The 16,952-nt window shown below is 40.7% G+C and overlaps 1 protein-coding gene across 2 annotated transcripts; it reads right to left on the bottom strand.

Moving 5' to 3' along the window:
* Positions 1-1,086: 1,086 nt before the first annotated feature.
* Positions 1,087-15,672, bottom strand: RAE1 (ribonucleic acid export 1). Of its 2 annotated transcripts, XM_005305838.5 has the most exons (12): positions 15,533-15,672; positions 13,692-13,788; positions 12,578-12,682; positions 10,972-11,064; positions 8,371-8,457; positions 7,479-7,565; positions 7,100-7,171; positions 6,476-6,583; positions 5,394-5,500; positions 5,216-5,291; positions 4,440-4,634; positions 1,087-2,335 (listed from the first exon to the last, which is right to left on the bottom strand). In XM_005305838.5, the coding sequence occupies exons 2-12, from the start codon at positions 13,779-13,781 to the stop codon at positions 2,249-2,251; spliced, it is 1,107 nt and encodes a 368-aa protein (XP_005305895.1). In that variant the 5' UTR covers positions 13,782-13,788; positions 15,533-15,672; the 3' UTR covers positions 1,087-2,248. The 2 variants fall into 2 exon arrangements, with proteins under 2 accessions (XP_005305895.1, XP_042714311.1); XM_042858377.2 differs by lacking the exons at positions 13,692-13,788; positions 15,533-15,672 and adding an exon at positions 13,826-13,910.
* Positions 15,673-16,952: the final 1,280 nt, after the last annotated feature.

Below are 16,952 nucleotides of genomic sequence, written 5' to 3'. Positions count from 1 at the left end.
GAAAACTCGACAATGGACACTGCCATATTTGTCCAAGGTCAGCTGACTAGAAGAGCCACAAGCAATGTGGGGAATGAATTTGTATGTGCTGACCACTCCACATCGATGCTGATATGTGAAAACTGCATATAGGCTTACACTTAATAAGACTCCTGCTAGTTCTTTCAATTTGCTAGCTAACTTTTTTTTTTTGGTTGCCTAAAACAATAAAGAATTGTTGTTAGTTTCTGAATGCATTTGGGGGACAAAGTCCCCCACAACACAGTTAATGTAATTTTTTTCTCAACATTGGATTAAGTTGACCTTTAGCCTGCTCAGTGCTTGTTGGCATTCATAATATTAATTCAACTGTAGAAACTGGAAATATGCTTAGCACAAAAGATTGCAATATTGTTTTTCTTTCAGAAAACATATGCAAATTTCAAAAATGACATTCAGCAAAATAAAAACTGCTCAAGCAAACAACCAGTCACTGCTAAAACAGTTGGAAATTCTCATCTCTATTACAAAAAGAATGAGAAACTACTCCATTCTCTGCATTTGAAAACTAAAACCAGACAAACATAGCAGTACAGGGTAGAAACCTATCTTGGGTAATTAAACATAATAAAGAGCACCTCTGAGAAATAGTGGCATATTGCATGATTATTCCTCAAACATGTAACTAACAGCTGTTAAATCAACACTGCAAACAGAGGAGCACCATAGAGCAAGAGATTTTGATGATAGCTTGTTTTTGGTACAAATGAATCATGCTGTCAGGTGGCTGGCTGTTGAGATATCAAGGAACTTGATTAATTCCATTAAACAAAAGACCTTTATATTTAATGAACTAAGAGGAGTAGCGTTGAGACAAAAACCACAGGAATGATTTATAATGAAATGACAAGTGGCAAATGAAGTAGATTTCCAACTCAGGACATTTTTTGTGCAACTGCATTTAGCTGTTGCGTTAGTTTTAGAAGAAAAACCTGAAATTGCAATGAAAGGCCAAGAAGCCACATTTGGAAATGTAGCACAAACATGCTGGCCTGATGCGTTCTGTCCATATTATTAAAGGAGCTTTAGAACTACTGAATACTCAAAAGCATTTAGTAAAAATTTTATTTTAAATGTAGCTATGAATCAGTAATCACAAGTATTACAATTATATTTTTACAGAGATTTTTACAATAAGACACATCTTTGTTTACATGCGGGCCCCATTTTTTTCCACAAATAATAATCAAAAGGAATAAGCAGTCAGCACAAGAAAGAAAACTTTGGCATGTGTACAACATTTAGTTAACAAAAATAAACGGTAGCAGATTTGAGTCAGAAAAAACTCACATAATTTTTGCTTAACTTCACAGCACTGTTTAGTCAGGGATGAAACCCACCTGCACTATAAACTATCCAGTATTAAAGTGATCAAACTTATTTCAGCCTGACAAAAATGTACTGGGGAAATTGGTGGCACACTGAGTTAAAAGAACAGCCTTTCAATTCTGGAGACATCTGGGTGATCAAACAGTTTAGGCCACAAGTGAAAATCAGTTTGGTGGTCACATCTTAACCATTAGCTGTCTGTCAATGCTACTGAACTATACCACTTGATGCAACTGGTGGTCTCTACTTAGGACTGGGATAAGGAAAGGCACTGCAAGTTAGGACTGAAGTGCACTGTTGGAGTACATGGAAAGAGAAAAGGGAAGTTTGCACAAGGCCTCTCTGTTCTACGTTGGGTCTTCGTCACATACATAAATACCAAATTAATCCAAACCCTGAGGAAAACCAAATTTGCAAAGCTTTCTTTCTGCTATAGACGCTAACGCTTCTATATTAAAATCAGAATGACCAGCCCCCTTTGAGACAAGTTATTCATAATTCCCCAAATAGTTAAAAGAAACAGTATCTGTACAATTTTTCCACAACTATTGTAAATGCACATATTTTATTGCAGTAACGGTAAAATATTGGCATAGACATATTTGCATTTCTAAACAGTAAAGTAATACCAGTCTTGAATTTAGAGATTTTACAGCAGTTACTGCAGAGGAATAGGTGTATGGTAAGTCATCCTGCAAATATCAGACACTCAAGTACACATCAGAATACATAATTTGAATGATGTTCTCCAGCAAGTCAGAATACACTTTGGTATTATTTATAGGGTTTCCTGCTAAATGTTAGCGATCCAAAATTGACAACTGCAAGGGAGTCCAGTGGCAGAAAAGTACTGCTGTAACACCAGTCAGAATTATACTCACTACTTCTTATTCCTGGGCTTTAACTCTTCTGCTGCATTACGCAGAAAAATGTAGTTTTTCTTTTGTGGATTATAAAATTCATGACCCTGAAAAAGAGAAAAAGTTAGCTATATTTATCTCATTCAAAGTATCAAACTAATCTTGAAATACAAGAAGCTGAACATTCCGTCAATTCGATTTAGTGAGACTTTACAATTTAAAAATATGGACTTTTAAAGATCAGACTTACTATGCAACCCAAGGGAAATATTGGTGGGTGTGCACTATAATTAGAAACAATTCACTATGCAAGGCAACTTTCAAAACAGGTCTTTTTTAAGCTTAGAGTGAGTGAACATTCCTTAAACTTTTGCTTTACATGCAAAATTCAAGTAGTTTGAGAGTTAAGGGAAGTAAAAAGATTGTTCTAGACAGGGAGAAGAATGAAGAGGGGACGTTATAAAGCAGGGGTGGCCAACCTGTGGCTCCAGAGCCACATGCGACTCCTTGTATAGGCACTGACTCCGGGGCTGGTGTCACAGGTACCAACTTTCCAATGTGCCGGAGGGTGCTCACTGCTCAACCCCTGGCTCTGCCCCCACTCCACCCCTTCCCCTGAGCCTGCTATGCCCTCACTCCTCCACCCCAAAGCCTCCTGCATGCCACAAAACAGTTGATCAGGAGATGTGGGGGGGAGGGGGGAGGCGCTGATTGGCGGGGCTGCCGGTGGGCGGGAGGCGCTAGGAGCGGGGGGAGCTAATCCGGGGGCTGTGGCTCTTTGGCAATGTACATTGGTAAATTCTGCCTCCTTCTCAGGCTCAGGTTGGCCACTCCTGTTATAAAGGTATTACAGCCTTATTGTACATAATGTCTTTTGAGCCAAACGAAAGAAGGACAAATTTTCATATAGTGAAGTGCAGGGTCCACACACAATTATACAATTATTTTTGTTCATCAATTGTGAATATAAATCTAGTATTCTGCGTGTGAAAATGAATAACTGTCAATACTTATTTGCATATACAAGTGCCCAGTGCGCACACCCATTGCAATAACATCATGAATAATTCATGTGTTAAAAGGCACATAAGACCTTAGGTCTCTGAAAATCTAGTTCTCTTTTTTGGCATCTGAATTTCCTTGGTTTTCTTTATTCAGACACTGTCATTAAAATTATGCATTGGGTTGTAATAGTTAAGTTATGGACTTCCATTCACTTGATAGAAAAATGGAATCTAGAAAGGAGACTTATTGCCTACCAACTCAAGTTTCACTACTAAATATCGGTTCATAATCTACAGATCTGAAAGACCAGTTAGTTCATATAAGCCATGTCCCATTCATGAAAGTAAAAGGCTTATATCTTGGACTGTAACAATAAAAGTAAAATTATAGTGTTTCCCATCCAGCAGGACCATAAAGCACATTAGTAAATTTAACTACATATAGAGATCACTTTATCTACAAATGAACTCCCGAGATGTGACATGCCACTGTTCAAGAATGAACAGCAAATCTCCAACAGTTTACAACAGGAAATGAAAGATACTTCATCAAATTTAAAGATATAATAGAAAAAATAATGCTACTGTAAACAACCTAGATTGGTTAGATTTCAACCTTCCTTTTTCAAACTACTAATTGTATTATCTCATGCTGCGATTCTATCAGGTCTCAATATCTTAGCACTGAGTGCACACTGGGAAGAAAGACCTTAAACCATCACAAAGGAGCTGCAGAAAGTGGTATTGGAAATTAAATACATGGCACTCACCTACTTGTTTAATAAAAGTAACCGTGTCCCAGCAAGCTTTTTAGCAGTGCTCTAGGTGTGCTCTTTGGAAGAGATGCAATATCAATTTTACTTATGGTATGATCCCAGGGTACTCTTCCCAGGAGTAGGTGTGTTTAGCATTCACATTTGGAACAATTTTCAAAAATCAGATAACTATGTTCAGCCTATATTCAGTTGGGTAAGATATTCTCTGTTTCTTGGCCTAAACAATTATGGACTTATTCTGCGCTATGTTTCATCTGAAAGGTGGCTAACGTGATCCCTAATCAACCTTTTCCCAATCTCCCAGGTGTATTTGGAAGACTTTATTAATACCTGTAAAGAACTTTGAGACTCTCAGATGAAAAGGACTATTGAAATATTGTCATCTTAATTCACAACCATTGATATGAAATTTAAATGTTAATCCTTCTTACCTTGGACCAGTCGTAACTGGAAGCATATGCAAAAATATTCCCATTGTGGTTAAAACAACAGGCAGATATTGGCTGGTCAAGCTGTTCTGATGTTTTTAGCTTTGTTCGTGCATCTTTATCCCAAAAGCTGAATCTACCATCAGATCCTACAGTTGCAAGGGTGCCATGGGCAGGATGAAATGCTATCCCATTTACCTGCAGTTATACAAACCATCACATAAAACAACCAACAATATAGACAAGATGGAGTTTCACAATGCATACACTGTACTCAGTGAGTGTAAATATATTATGTGCAGATTTACCTAATTTAAATTAAGACTAGTTGCATTTTAGTCTTGACAAAGAATTTTTTGCCAAAAATCATTTGTTCTTCCTGACCAGCTATAATTTAAATACAAGTTCCCATTAGAGAACACAGTAATTCCCTCGGTGTTGAACAGATTCTTAAGCAGAGGCTTAATGAGCAGTATGTTTTTCCATAAACAAAAGCATGGGTATAGAATTGTCCTAATAAGTCTTAATAGAAAGTCAGCCAAGTTGTGGGTCTTTTGGTTGTTTATAATGAAGAAGAGCAGAATACTTTGCATGCTCCTATTTTAATATTTGCATATGATAATTTTTCCTCTAAGCATAAGCAAAAGAACTCTTTAGGCATAAGAAAAGGTCAGAGAACAGAGAATTAATGGTAGATTTCATACAAAATTTTATATTATGTGTATGTAGCTTCTAATTGCACTACAAAAATGATGTAATGGTATGTGCTGAATACTTACAGCATAGATATCCTGAGGTGCTGATGTGTTCGTTCCATTGGAGCGATGACATTTAAAAGTGAAGTTATCTTTGGCTCTGAAAAAAAAAAAAAAAAAAAAAAAAAAAAGATATTCCTTCACATTTTCTTAATTTCAAAATGAATAAGATAATGCAGAGTGTTTTAAAAATCACACTTACGGATTTGGTGGGTTGATATAGTGAATTGCTACCCTTCCTTCAATACTTCCAAGGGCAAATCCAGTAGGTTTGTTCACTTTGTCTTTAAAAATAGCAACACAGCGATGCTAAATTTGAGAAAGATATAGAGCATTTTAGACAGCAGCTTAAGGGCCAGATTTTCTAAACATTGCCTCTCTATGGGGGCACAACTCACTGCATGTACTAACACTGCACAGAGAAAAGTACATACAGCATTAGAAAATGGGTCAAAGCCCCTGTGAAAATTTGGACCTGAATATCTACATTTCTGAATTCACTTGGGAATCAGCAGCAGACATTTCCTCAAAATGAACACAACAGTTTTCTTCCTTCACCAAGGAATTAAACATTCAAAAATCTTTTGCATATTAGGTGACATGACTGAATTTGAAAGATTTCTCAAAATTCCGTGTCCCAAAGTGTACATTAATATAGTGAGGAAAAATTACTAGATTCTAGCAAAATACCATCAATCCTGCCTCTCTGGAAGAATTACCCATTATACAATACAGCACTGTATTGCAGTCTTGTTAAGAACAAACAGGAAGAAGGGAGACTGACATTTTGGACCAAAATTAAAAACAATAAAAAAATTGAACTGTGAGCCTACTCCTGCAAGTCGTCCCCTCCATAGGTGCCAAAATGTGCATGCAGGATCTGTCCCATTAAGCTGAACTGTAAAGTTTTTAGTATGTAACTAAAATAGTTGTAAATATTCAGATATATTTCATTAAAATATTGTAATGCATAGTCTTTCACTGTTCCTTATTCCTATAAAGAAAGCCAGCCAAATTACTTCATGTGAAGTAAATCTTAATAAATTTCTTAATACCACATGTTTTCAAGAAACCTTTTTCAACTGAAGTCATCCACTTGGAAGGAGATATGTACAACAGAGTTGCAGAATATGCACCACATTGAAAGTCTAAGTGTACTCAGGGGCAGAAACTATACCGAGTGAAGAGAATGTAGTTTTAAAATATTTTTTTGATAAAGAATCTGAACTACCATTTTATGTGCTACATTAATAAACTTGTAATAAATAATAATTAATTATTTACCTGGTGTTTCAGTGGAGAGTCTATTCTTCTAAATTCAGAAGGCTGATTCTCTAACTGGTATACTATCAAACCCCTTTCTGCAGTGGCGACAACTGCCATGGGATGCACCTGAATGAGGATGAGAGGGACAGGTTGGAAGAGACTAGGCTATGTTAATTTCACAACAGAGAATTCTAACTCCTTCAAGTTACTTATTTCACCAAAACCCCTCAAAAAGTCAACTCAAAGGAGCAAGAGTGTTCGTTCTGGTAGAAGGTGACCCATAGACTGAAAATTTTATCTGCAGAATAGGTACAGCAAGGGCAATAGTAGCACAGGCTTCTTCCAACATGAAGCATAAATTCTGATATGGGCAAGGAAGTGAGGGCAGTTCAGTTTCAGTGTCAATTCTATTTTTGGCCCCTCTCCTCTTAATGCCAACAAGGCTACTAATAGTGCTTCATAGGAAGCGAATGTCTATCCACCAGGAAGTAGACTGAGACCAAACAGCCATCAAAGAGTAACTTTCATTTAATAGTAACCTGGGCTGGTTTCAGATGACCATGGGCTGTGAATCCATTAATCCTCTGAGTCATCTAATTCCCACAAATTTCATTTTTATGAAACAGGAGTTTATTGGCTTACCACATCAGCACAGTAGCATCTTTCAGGCAGTTGTAATGTCATCATAGGAGTTGGTGATCGTGTATCCCAGAACTAACGAAAAAAGAAAATCAATGGATTTAAAAGACTTGAAGAATTTCTTTTGCCATCAAATATACCATATAAGTACTAGGAAATATTGCAACTGATTACTTTAGCACAAATGAGCCTGGCCACATTTTCATTTCAAGTTGTTTAACCCCTGGGATAAAACACTCACTTTCTTAGGGCTAGAAATGATCACCAAAAAAAATGACCTCTGAATTTTAAATTAGTATATTTCAGCAATTTATAGCAAACATTTGCAGTTTTACATATATTAGCGTAGTATAAACCCATTTATCAGGTACAATTTTCATACCTTCAAAGTTTTATCCCAACTTCCTGTCATCACACAGCTATAGTTTGGTGCTTTAATCCAATGGACAGTCTTAACAGGGGCTTCATGCTGAAGGAAAACAACCAAGAACAATGCATATACATTTTTTTAAATAACAGCCTGTATCACTTTTTGGTTGTGTATAGCAAAAGAATGGTACAAAGGCAGGATATAAATGTTTATTAAATCATCACTACAACCAAAATTTGTATGCTTCACCACAACTAAACTATAAGAAAAGAGTGAACATTTTCACATATTTAATTTCACATATCGTAGAAACTTTACATTAAGCAACAGAAATAAGTGTTTCATATTAGAGTAAAAATGTGCATTGAAGTGGACTGTAGATAGAGTCTATTAACAGTCCACTTATGAAGTCAATACCCTCACGAAAAAGAACTCAACAATTACATGTAGGAAAACAGAGTTTACAATCTTAGTACTCATCCAAAAATCTATGTAAAAAAGATTGGAGAGTGGAACAAACTATCAGTGAATCAGAGCAAGAAAGCAGCACAAAGGACTGGGTAACTGAAACAAAGAAGGCAAAGTGGAGCCAAAATGGGGTGGAGAAGCAACACTGGGTAATGGAAGGAGGAATCAGTCTGCAGCTGGGTGCTACAGTAAGGCCATAAGGGAAGGGAAATCTCTTGGGGGGGCACTCAGGGCTTTTGCCTAAGATTTGCATTATCTAAGTCCCAGTAATCATCAGTTACCTCCACCTTAAAATTTAGCTAGCAATTTGACAGGCACTTTCCTCACACTATTCTTCATATAACAGCATCTAATTGGAAAATGTTGAGTGTTATTTTAAATTGGCTAGTAAAGATTCCTTTTTTTTCTTGAGGGAAAGAACTTGGGAGTTACTTACCTGTGCAATTTGTATGGCCTGGTTACTGTTGAGATCCCACATTTTGGCAGTTTTATCACAAGAGGCAGTAAATACTTTACTCCCGTCCTAAAAATGAGAGAAAAATCATTTAGTTTCATAATTTTAAAAGATGAAATATTAACTGCACCACAGTACATGTAATTTTATGTCTGTAATATCCAGTATCCATTAAAGAATTTCTGGGCCTGATTCTTCACTGCCTAGTACTTGTGCAGTCATTTAATAAAATAGGTATGTAAAATAATACTATTCTGAGAGTATTTGCATAGGAGTAAGTGACTATATTTGGTGCAATGTAACCTACTCCTGGGGGAATTCATGTCCCCCGCAGAAAAATGACTTTCTGACATGGAAGCAAAGGGAAGAAGCAAGAGCAGTCATGCACCACTCCCTAGCTGCACACAGGTACATTGTTTCAGGCACCTGGAGCAGCCAGTGGGAGAGGTAAATCACTGCAGGGCTGGGAACACCCCAGCCAGTGGCTCAGGACACCCCAGCCAGTGGCTCCTGCTCTGAGTTAGGATCAGCTGCTAGTCCCGGTTGGGCTGGAGGCAGGAGAGGACAGGACTTCCTCTTTCCCTGAATGGAGTGGCTGGGGCCGTGTCAGACCCACCCCCAGAAACCTCCCCAGCTGCAGGAAACTCAGCATCCTCCCCTGCTTCCTGCCCCCATCGCTCCTCAGCTGTGGGGGGAGCGGTGACCATACAGGGAGCTGCTCCCCATCTGCCCAAAACCCATGCATCCGGACCTCCCATACCCAGACACCCCCAAGTCTCACCCTGTACACCCAGAACCCTCTTAGCTCTCCATAACTGAACCGTTCCCCATTGAACCTCAACCCCTGCATCTGGAGCCCCCTGCACCCAGACCACCCCTCACTGAACTCCCTACACTCAAACTCCCACCCTGGTGAGCCCCACCCCTCTGCACCACCCTGAGGCCCCACATCGAGACCCACCCTCCTGCACCACCCTGAGCACCCACACCATTGATCCTGAACTAGCTGCACCCAGACCCCCACCCCACCATGCCCCACTCCCCCAGAACCCAGACCCCCCTGCTGAGACTCCCACACCCAGACCTCTCCGCTGAGCCCCAACCACTTTTACCTGGAAGGCCCTGCAGAATCCCATTGCCCCTGCACCTACAACCCCACCCCTCAATGAGCCTCTGTGCATCCAGATCCCCCCGACACCAAGACCCCCTACTGAGCTGCCTGCACCCAGATTGTCCCACACAGAATTCTCTCACCCCACACCTGGATCCCACCCATGCTGAGCCCAGCCACACTTGGCTCCTGCCTGGTTAAACCTGCCTACCCCACACCCGGTGTACCTGGCACAGAGGGACAGGGCCCCAGGGCATTTCTGGGGCAGGCCCAGGCCTTGTGCTGTGTAAGGGTTGGGTACAGCATCACCAATGAATCTGTGTCCCAGAGGTGGGGGGGCTGCATGTTGATCTCTCACATTCGTGCAGCCTGTGGCCTGTGCTCCCCACTGCAATGCTGGAGACTCTGCATTTATTTATTGACAAATAAAACTTGCAGAATACTGCAGAATTTTAAAATATTGTGCGCAGAATTTTGAATTTTTTGGCGCGGAATGCCCTCAGGAGTAAGTGTAATGGAGAATCAGGCCAATTGCCCACAAAACAATCATACAAAACAGCATTTTGCCTAATGTTAATTATCTGAATCACTATCTCAACTGTTATGTACTGTATATCACTACATTTATCTGAACTAACAAACACATTGGGACTGCTATCCAGCTGAGTAGAACATGTATTGCCCTGTTCTATTGCTTAACTGCAGTCCAAAATTCTACTTCAAACCTTTCTCCTAATTGTTTTCTACAGTCTTATAAATATGCAATGCTTCTTCTAATCAAACAGTGCACACACAAGAGAAGATGTCCCAAAAAACTGAGAAGCATCTTAGATCTCAAAAGAATGGCATTTTTTTATAAAAACAGATGATAGCGAACAATATGCCAATATTCCACTGTTTTCCTTTTTCCAATATTTACAAAATATTGTACAGAGGAATGTACTGATACTGGTATTTACTAACTTATGACAAGTGTTTTGATTGGTCAAATCATAACCATGTAGTTTCAAACTGCCACAATAGTCTACTCTTGTCTAAGGAAGTCTCACATATTAATTTAAACAAAACCCTAAAAGTAATTTTAAATTAAAATAGTACAAAATTTAAACTATGAATGGTAATGAAACAAAACAAATTTTGCAATTATGCTTAAAATTGTAATATTCTAGGGTGAAATTCACTCCAGTACACAAGACTTATGCAAGGCTTTTTGTACTATCACAAATTAATGAAAACTGACTAGCTATTAACAGCTTAAAACAACCTCCCGCCATTGCATCTGCACACCCAAGTAGTAGTCTAGTTTATTAAAACAAACCAACCATGGATTTAGATGACAAAAGTCTATGCTACAATCATAGGATGTATCTACATTTTAAGTCTGTGTGTGTTTTGAAACTAGAAATAAGGATATTTATTTTCTGGATAAAATCTATTTCCTTGAAAATACTTTTTGAAACAAAGGAACATACATCACTCCAACACACATCTAGCACAGGCCCTGTGTGCATCTGCTGAGCTTTCGGAATAGTTTGTCCATTATCTTGAACTTCCCAACACCGAACCTATGAGAAAAGATGCACATATCAATTTAGTAATATATTACTATTGTTTGAATACCAAGGAATGTGCTAGGTGTCTCTCAGAAACAAGGCACTGCCTCTGCCTTGAAGAACTTATCCTTACTTAACACACTGAATTTAGATGGAGGGGAAGAAGGGAAGAGGAAAGACAATAGTTACAATCATACAATTGCCACTCATAACCCTTTGCCTTTGATGTCAGCAACACGGAGCATTCCCTATATTTAGGGGTGTACATTTAACTATGGATATCTTATTATCCACGTAAGTGGATCATCCTTTTTCAAATTCTACCAAGCTTTTAGCTTAAACGATGTCTTGTGGCAACGAGTTTCCCAGATTAAGCCCTATGTAAAGGAATGTTTCCTATCAGTTTCTTTTACCTTTACAATTTCACTGAATATCCCATTGCTTTTGTATTATGAGAAAGGAAGGATAAATAGGAGCACCTATTAAGAATCCAAATGCTATAGAGATTCATGATTTTTTTTAATTACTGACAATGTTCTGGAAAATCATTAATTCCCTTCGCTCAATACTTGTTGTTTAATCTAAATTAACCTGGGAACTGCAAGATCTTTGATATTGGACTGAACTTTGTCTAGTCCAGGAGACCCCAATCTTTTAATAGTGTGAACTACATCTTAACAGGGAGATTGACTTGTAGACCATGTGGCCTCCCATTCATAATTGCACAGACCACCTCTCCTCCTACTGGAAATCAAATAGCACCCATACATAAACTACACCAACTTTTCACTTTGAAAATGAATATTAGGGAAGTATTTAGGCTGAGAGCCAGCACTGAGACTAACTCACTGTGGACCATTGGCTGTCCACATACCACAGTTTGGGAAACTGTGCATCTGCTGAAATTCCAACCTCTTACAACAATACTCTGAATCATAACCTATATCTGCATATCATACAACAACTGTATGAGGAACGGATATGGAGAGGAGGGGATTCTTTTTCTTCTGTATAGTGAAAGTAGCAGACAAATGTAACAAATACATGTGTTAGTCCTCTCTACAGATATACAAATTGGACTAGCTGTTATAAAGCACAGAATCAAGTAGTAAAAGTCATTTCCTTGAGCTGAAGTTTAAATGATATTGTCAGCTTGAAATGCTGTCAATTTCAACAAATTTATTAAAAGTAATTTTGGGTACTATGCCTGCTGCTTGCTGATTTTTATGTTTACAGAACCATATTTCTGGTTTTTAAAAGTTATTTTCTGTGCCCTAGAGCTATACAAAGACACAAAGAAAATAAGGAGAAAAAAACTGACTTTTCAGATGAAACAACAAAACTTGTTTTAGGCAAACTTCTGTCAATTAAATAAAGTAAGGAAAGGGGGAAAAGTGGCTCTTTTCCTCCAATCTTTAAACTACAGCAATCTTAGGCATAACTTGTAACAAGAGTAGGTAAGTATGTATCAAGCTAAAGAGATTTAAACTGTCCTTTTTACAGAGCATGCTCATTAAATACTTACATCATTTGCCCAGGATCCTGCAATAAGGAAGTTACCCGGCAATGCTAGTGGACTGAAAGCTAAACAACCAATGCTGTCATCAGGTGGAGATGTAACTTCAATATCCTGTAAAGACCAAAAAAATTACAAATATTCATACGTCATAGAACTTAATAATGTGTCTTCTAGTCATAGAGTAAATTAACAAAGTTCTGAGTTTTGCAAAATAGATAGTACGTGAAAAAATATTTAAAAGGCAACAATAATGAATCACAAGTGGTACTTTATTTATTTTGACAAATGTTGTTTAAATTATAATTTATAATAAACTAATAAGTTTACTGCTGATATAATAAGTAGGGAAGAAATCATTTGCATGTAGAATAGCGAGACTGTTATAGTACAATTTATTTCTTTTGTAGTTCACCATTATTCTTTGCCTTTAACTTCAAGGTCCTGTGGATCTAAGTTTGGCAAGTTTCCAAAAGACTGTACCTTTATAACACCTATAATCATCAGAATTATACACACAATCAAGGTAACTGTACACAAAACTGTACCAAACTTGTTCGAAAATCAGGCCCACTAAGTTCATTGAAATAACATGCTGTTCTATTAGATTGCTAGAATCCTCTAACCAGTCTAACGAACACAGAAATGCAATGGCAAAACCATTGCTTGATCCATGCTAGAAGTGTGCTTGTGAACTATTTTTCAATACTGCCATTGATAGCAGTTTCCTGACAGCGTACAGGGTATTATCACCATTCCTCATTGTAAGGCGTGTTAGCCAAGACTGTTATACAGACTATGCCCCTGCCTCATATAGTCCATAGCACCGTTTCTGGGTCAAATTCAATTGCAAACCATGTTAGGTTGTAACCATGTTTGACAACCGTCTCAAACAGTTACAAACCACAGTGTGGTTCGGGCCTAAATCTTCTTCCTTGGGAAATAAGAAGAGGGATATTCATAACTGCATTTGGTAACAAACCCTGAAACTTCTCAATACTTAGGAAGAATGAATTTGGGGAAAGAGAGAGAAAGTAAATAAATACATGCTCATGTTCACTCCTGATTCCTGGAAAGGAGATTGCCTGATACCCACTGTTTACATATAGGTTAATACAAGTACCTTCATGGGGTTGTGATTATCTGTTGCTGTATTTCCAAACATGCTGGTACCACCAGCTCCAAACCCTGAAGTTGATCCAAACAAACTCATCTTGGCCCTGCAAATGACAAGAATGCCCATTAAAAGCAACAGACCTTTACTTGGGGACATAGGAAGTGTTGTACTAGATCAGAGTGGTCCATCTAGTTCAGTATCCTTTCTCTAACAGCCAGTACCAGATGGTCTAGAGGAAGGTGGGGGGGAGAACAAACAACATAGTGGACAATTATAAAATAACCTGCTCACAAAATAAGTTTCTTCTTACCCCTGTCAGAGATTTAACTTTGTGTGTGTGTTTGTGTGCGCGCAAGTTTCTGCAATGTTTATTCAACGCAAGTGTTGGCCTTGGCCTCAGCCTCATTTTCCCCAGAAAATCTGATTTTGGAGGGTCAACAATTCCTTCAATGAGCAATAACCACAGTTCACCTTAATCTCATTGGGCTTGTGCAGAGACATAGCCAGAGAGCTTTGGAAAACATTGCTGCCTTTGTCTTTCTTATTATTTAATAACAGTATTTTTGCTCAACAGTAGTTGTGCTATGCAACACTCCAAACACCCTTTGGAAACAAAGAAGAAACTTCATAAATAAAAGCTATTACACTGGGGAAGGGTACACAGAGAGAGGGAAAAGGATACTTTCTAATCAGGTAGGACCATTTGGTGGGGGAGGGAGAAACTGTATAATAAACATTGACAGGTCAGCGGATGAGGGGTGTAAAATTAATTGTTTCAATGAGTTTACATGTCTGGGGAGCAGTTTACACTGAAGCAGGGAGCATTAGGAGGGGAAATAGGGGCTGTAGGGTGGGGAGGAAGGAGCAGTTGCTGACTGACAGGAGAGAGCTGGGGCAGTTGCTGGGGGATGGGGGCAGTGGCTACCTGACAGGAGAGAGCTCAGCTGGGGCAGTTGCTAGGGGACAGGAGAGAGCTGGGGCAGTTGCTGAGGGACAGGGCCCATTGCTGGGGGACAGAAGACACCTGGGGCAGTTGCTGGGGGGACAGGAAACACCTGGGGCAGTTGCTGGGGGATGGGGCCAGTTGCTGGGGGATGGAAGGGGGGCAGGTGACAGGAGAGAGCTGGGCCAGTTGCTGGGGGACAGGAGACACCTGGGCCAGTTGCTGGAGGATAGAGGCAGCGGCTGGCTGACAGGACAGAGCTGGGCCAGTTGCGTTGGAGGCAGGGGGCCAGGAAACACCTGGGGCAGTTGCGGGGGGACAGGAGAGAGCTGGGGCAGTTGCTGAGGGACAGGGCCCGTTGCTGGGGGACAGAAGACACCTGGGGCAGTTGCTGGGGGGAGGGGGGGGACAGGAGACACCTGGGCCGGTTGTTGGAGGATGGAGGCAGCGGCTGGCTGACAGGACAGAGCTGGGCCAGTTGCGGGGGGGGGGGGGGGGGGGGACAGGAGACACTTGGGCCAGTTGCGGGGGGAGGGGGGGGACAGGAGACACCTGGGCCGGTTGTTGGAGGATGGAGGCAGCGGCTGGCTGACAGGACAGAGCTGGGCCAGTTGCGGGGCGGGGGGGGGGGGGGGGACAGGAGACACTTGGGCCAGTTGCGGGGGGGGGACAGGAGACACCTGGGCCAGTTGCGGGGGGCAGCAGGGAGATGGGGCGCGGCCGCCGGGTGCCCATCGGGAGCTCTCCAGCGGAGAGCGGGCCAGGGGCGGACCCGGAGGGAAGGAAGGGGTGCTACTGCCAGGGAGGGAGGCGCTGAGAGGACACGGGAGCGGGAGTCTCCGGGGAGATGTTGGGCGCAGACACTGGACTCGGCCTGCCCCGGTGAGGGACACTCCGCACTTACCCAAGAGCCGGGCTACGAGCCTGCTTCTAAGGGAGCGTGAGGCGAGGAGGGCGGGACAGCACCACCGGCTCACACACGGCCGAGCCGGAACAGGCCGCTTTCCACTGCGCATGCGCTACCAGGGGCTGAGCTCACAGAGGGAAAAGGGGCGGGGCTGACTCGGAGCGCGGGAGTGCTGCCGGACGGGGGATAATGGGGCAGGAACGGGGTCATGTGACCAGGGCATTGCACACTTGTGCACGCGCCGGCCTATGGTGTTGCGGGTGGCAGAGCTGTGTTAGCAAGGCCCAGGGTGCATATTGCTTAGGGCCCGTGGGCAACTCTGCTATTTTTCCCCATCAAGAAGGAAAACTGTTATCCTGTAGTTAATTATTCATAACAACTTGAGGCAGGAGGCCCAAAGACAATAGGGTGGCACCAGAGAAAAAGGTGCATCTGATCACTTAAATTCTTTTGCCAAAAGGCTAAACAAACCTTTAAAGATTACATGGAAACATACTTAATGAGAACGTACTTACATAATTAACACCTTCTTAAGAAGAATAGACATGTAACCTTATACTATGTTGGGATGGTGGAATAGGACCAACCAAGTTGTGATGGTTATATCAAGCAATATAGGACAGGAAATGTCCCACATCAGTTACCAGCCGAGAAAAGTGGAATTTTAATGATCGTAAGAATTTATTACAGCTACTGATTAAACAAGACACCAGTGCATTAATTTTCCGGTCTAGGCTATTTTTGTAGCTAGACACTTGAAGTGATGCAAATGACAGAGTGCCACAGTGCAGCAGAACTAGGGTACTGTACAGTAGGTAGAAAAAAAAAGTGATTCTCTTTTAAATAAAAGAACAAGTGATATAGTCTACAGACTTTTTTCCTTGTCAGGTACTAATTTGATGTACTGTAGCTTAAATTGCAGTTCTATGAAAAGTAACTGTAGAAACAGCACGTTCTTATTCATAAATTCATGGATTCCAAGGCCAGAAGGGACCACTGTGATCCTTTAACCTGACCGCCTGTATAACATGGACCATAGAACTTCCACCTAAAAATTCCTAGATCATATCTTTTAGAAAAGCATCCAGTAGAGACAATCTCTCTGCATTCAGTTGTATATAATTACTTAACTTATTTTTTGTCACTTTTTATTCCTGTCAGCATTTTAGCACCAACAAAACTACCGTATATACTTGATCATAAGCCAGTTCGTTTATAAGCTGACCCCCCCAAGATGGATAAGTAAAAATGGAAAAAATTTATAACCCGTTCATAAACCGACTATAATTCAGGGGTCAGTAAACTTTGGCTCCCGGGCCATCAGGATAAGCCGCTGGTGGGCCAAGGTGGTTTGTTTACTCGCACGTCTGCAGGCACAGAGGTAAACCTAAGTAAACAAAGAGTCCTGGCGCACCAG

The sequence above is a fragment of the Chrysemys picta genome, chromosome 13 (assembly GCF_011386835.1).
Source record: "Chrysemys picta bellii isolate R12L10 chromosome 13, ASM1138683v2, whole genome shotgun sequence".
Lineage (NCBI taxonomy): Eukaryota > Metazoa > Chordata > Testudines > Emydidae > Chrysemys > Chrysemys picta.
The sequence above is the reverse complement of the archived record's forward strand: the minus strand, read 5'-3'. Positions and strand labels throughout refer to the sequence as shown.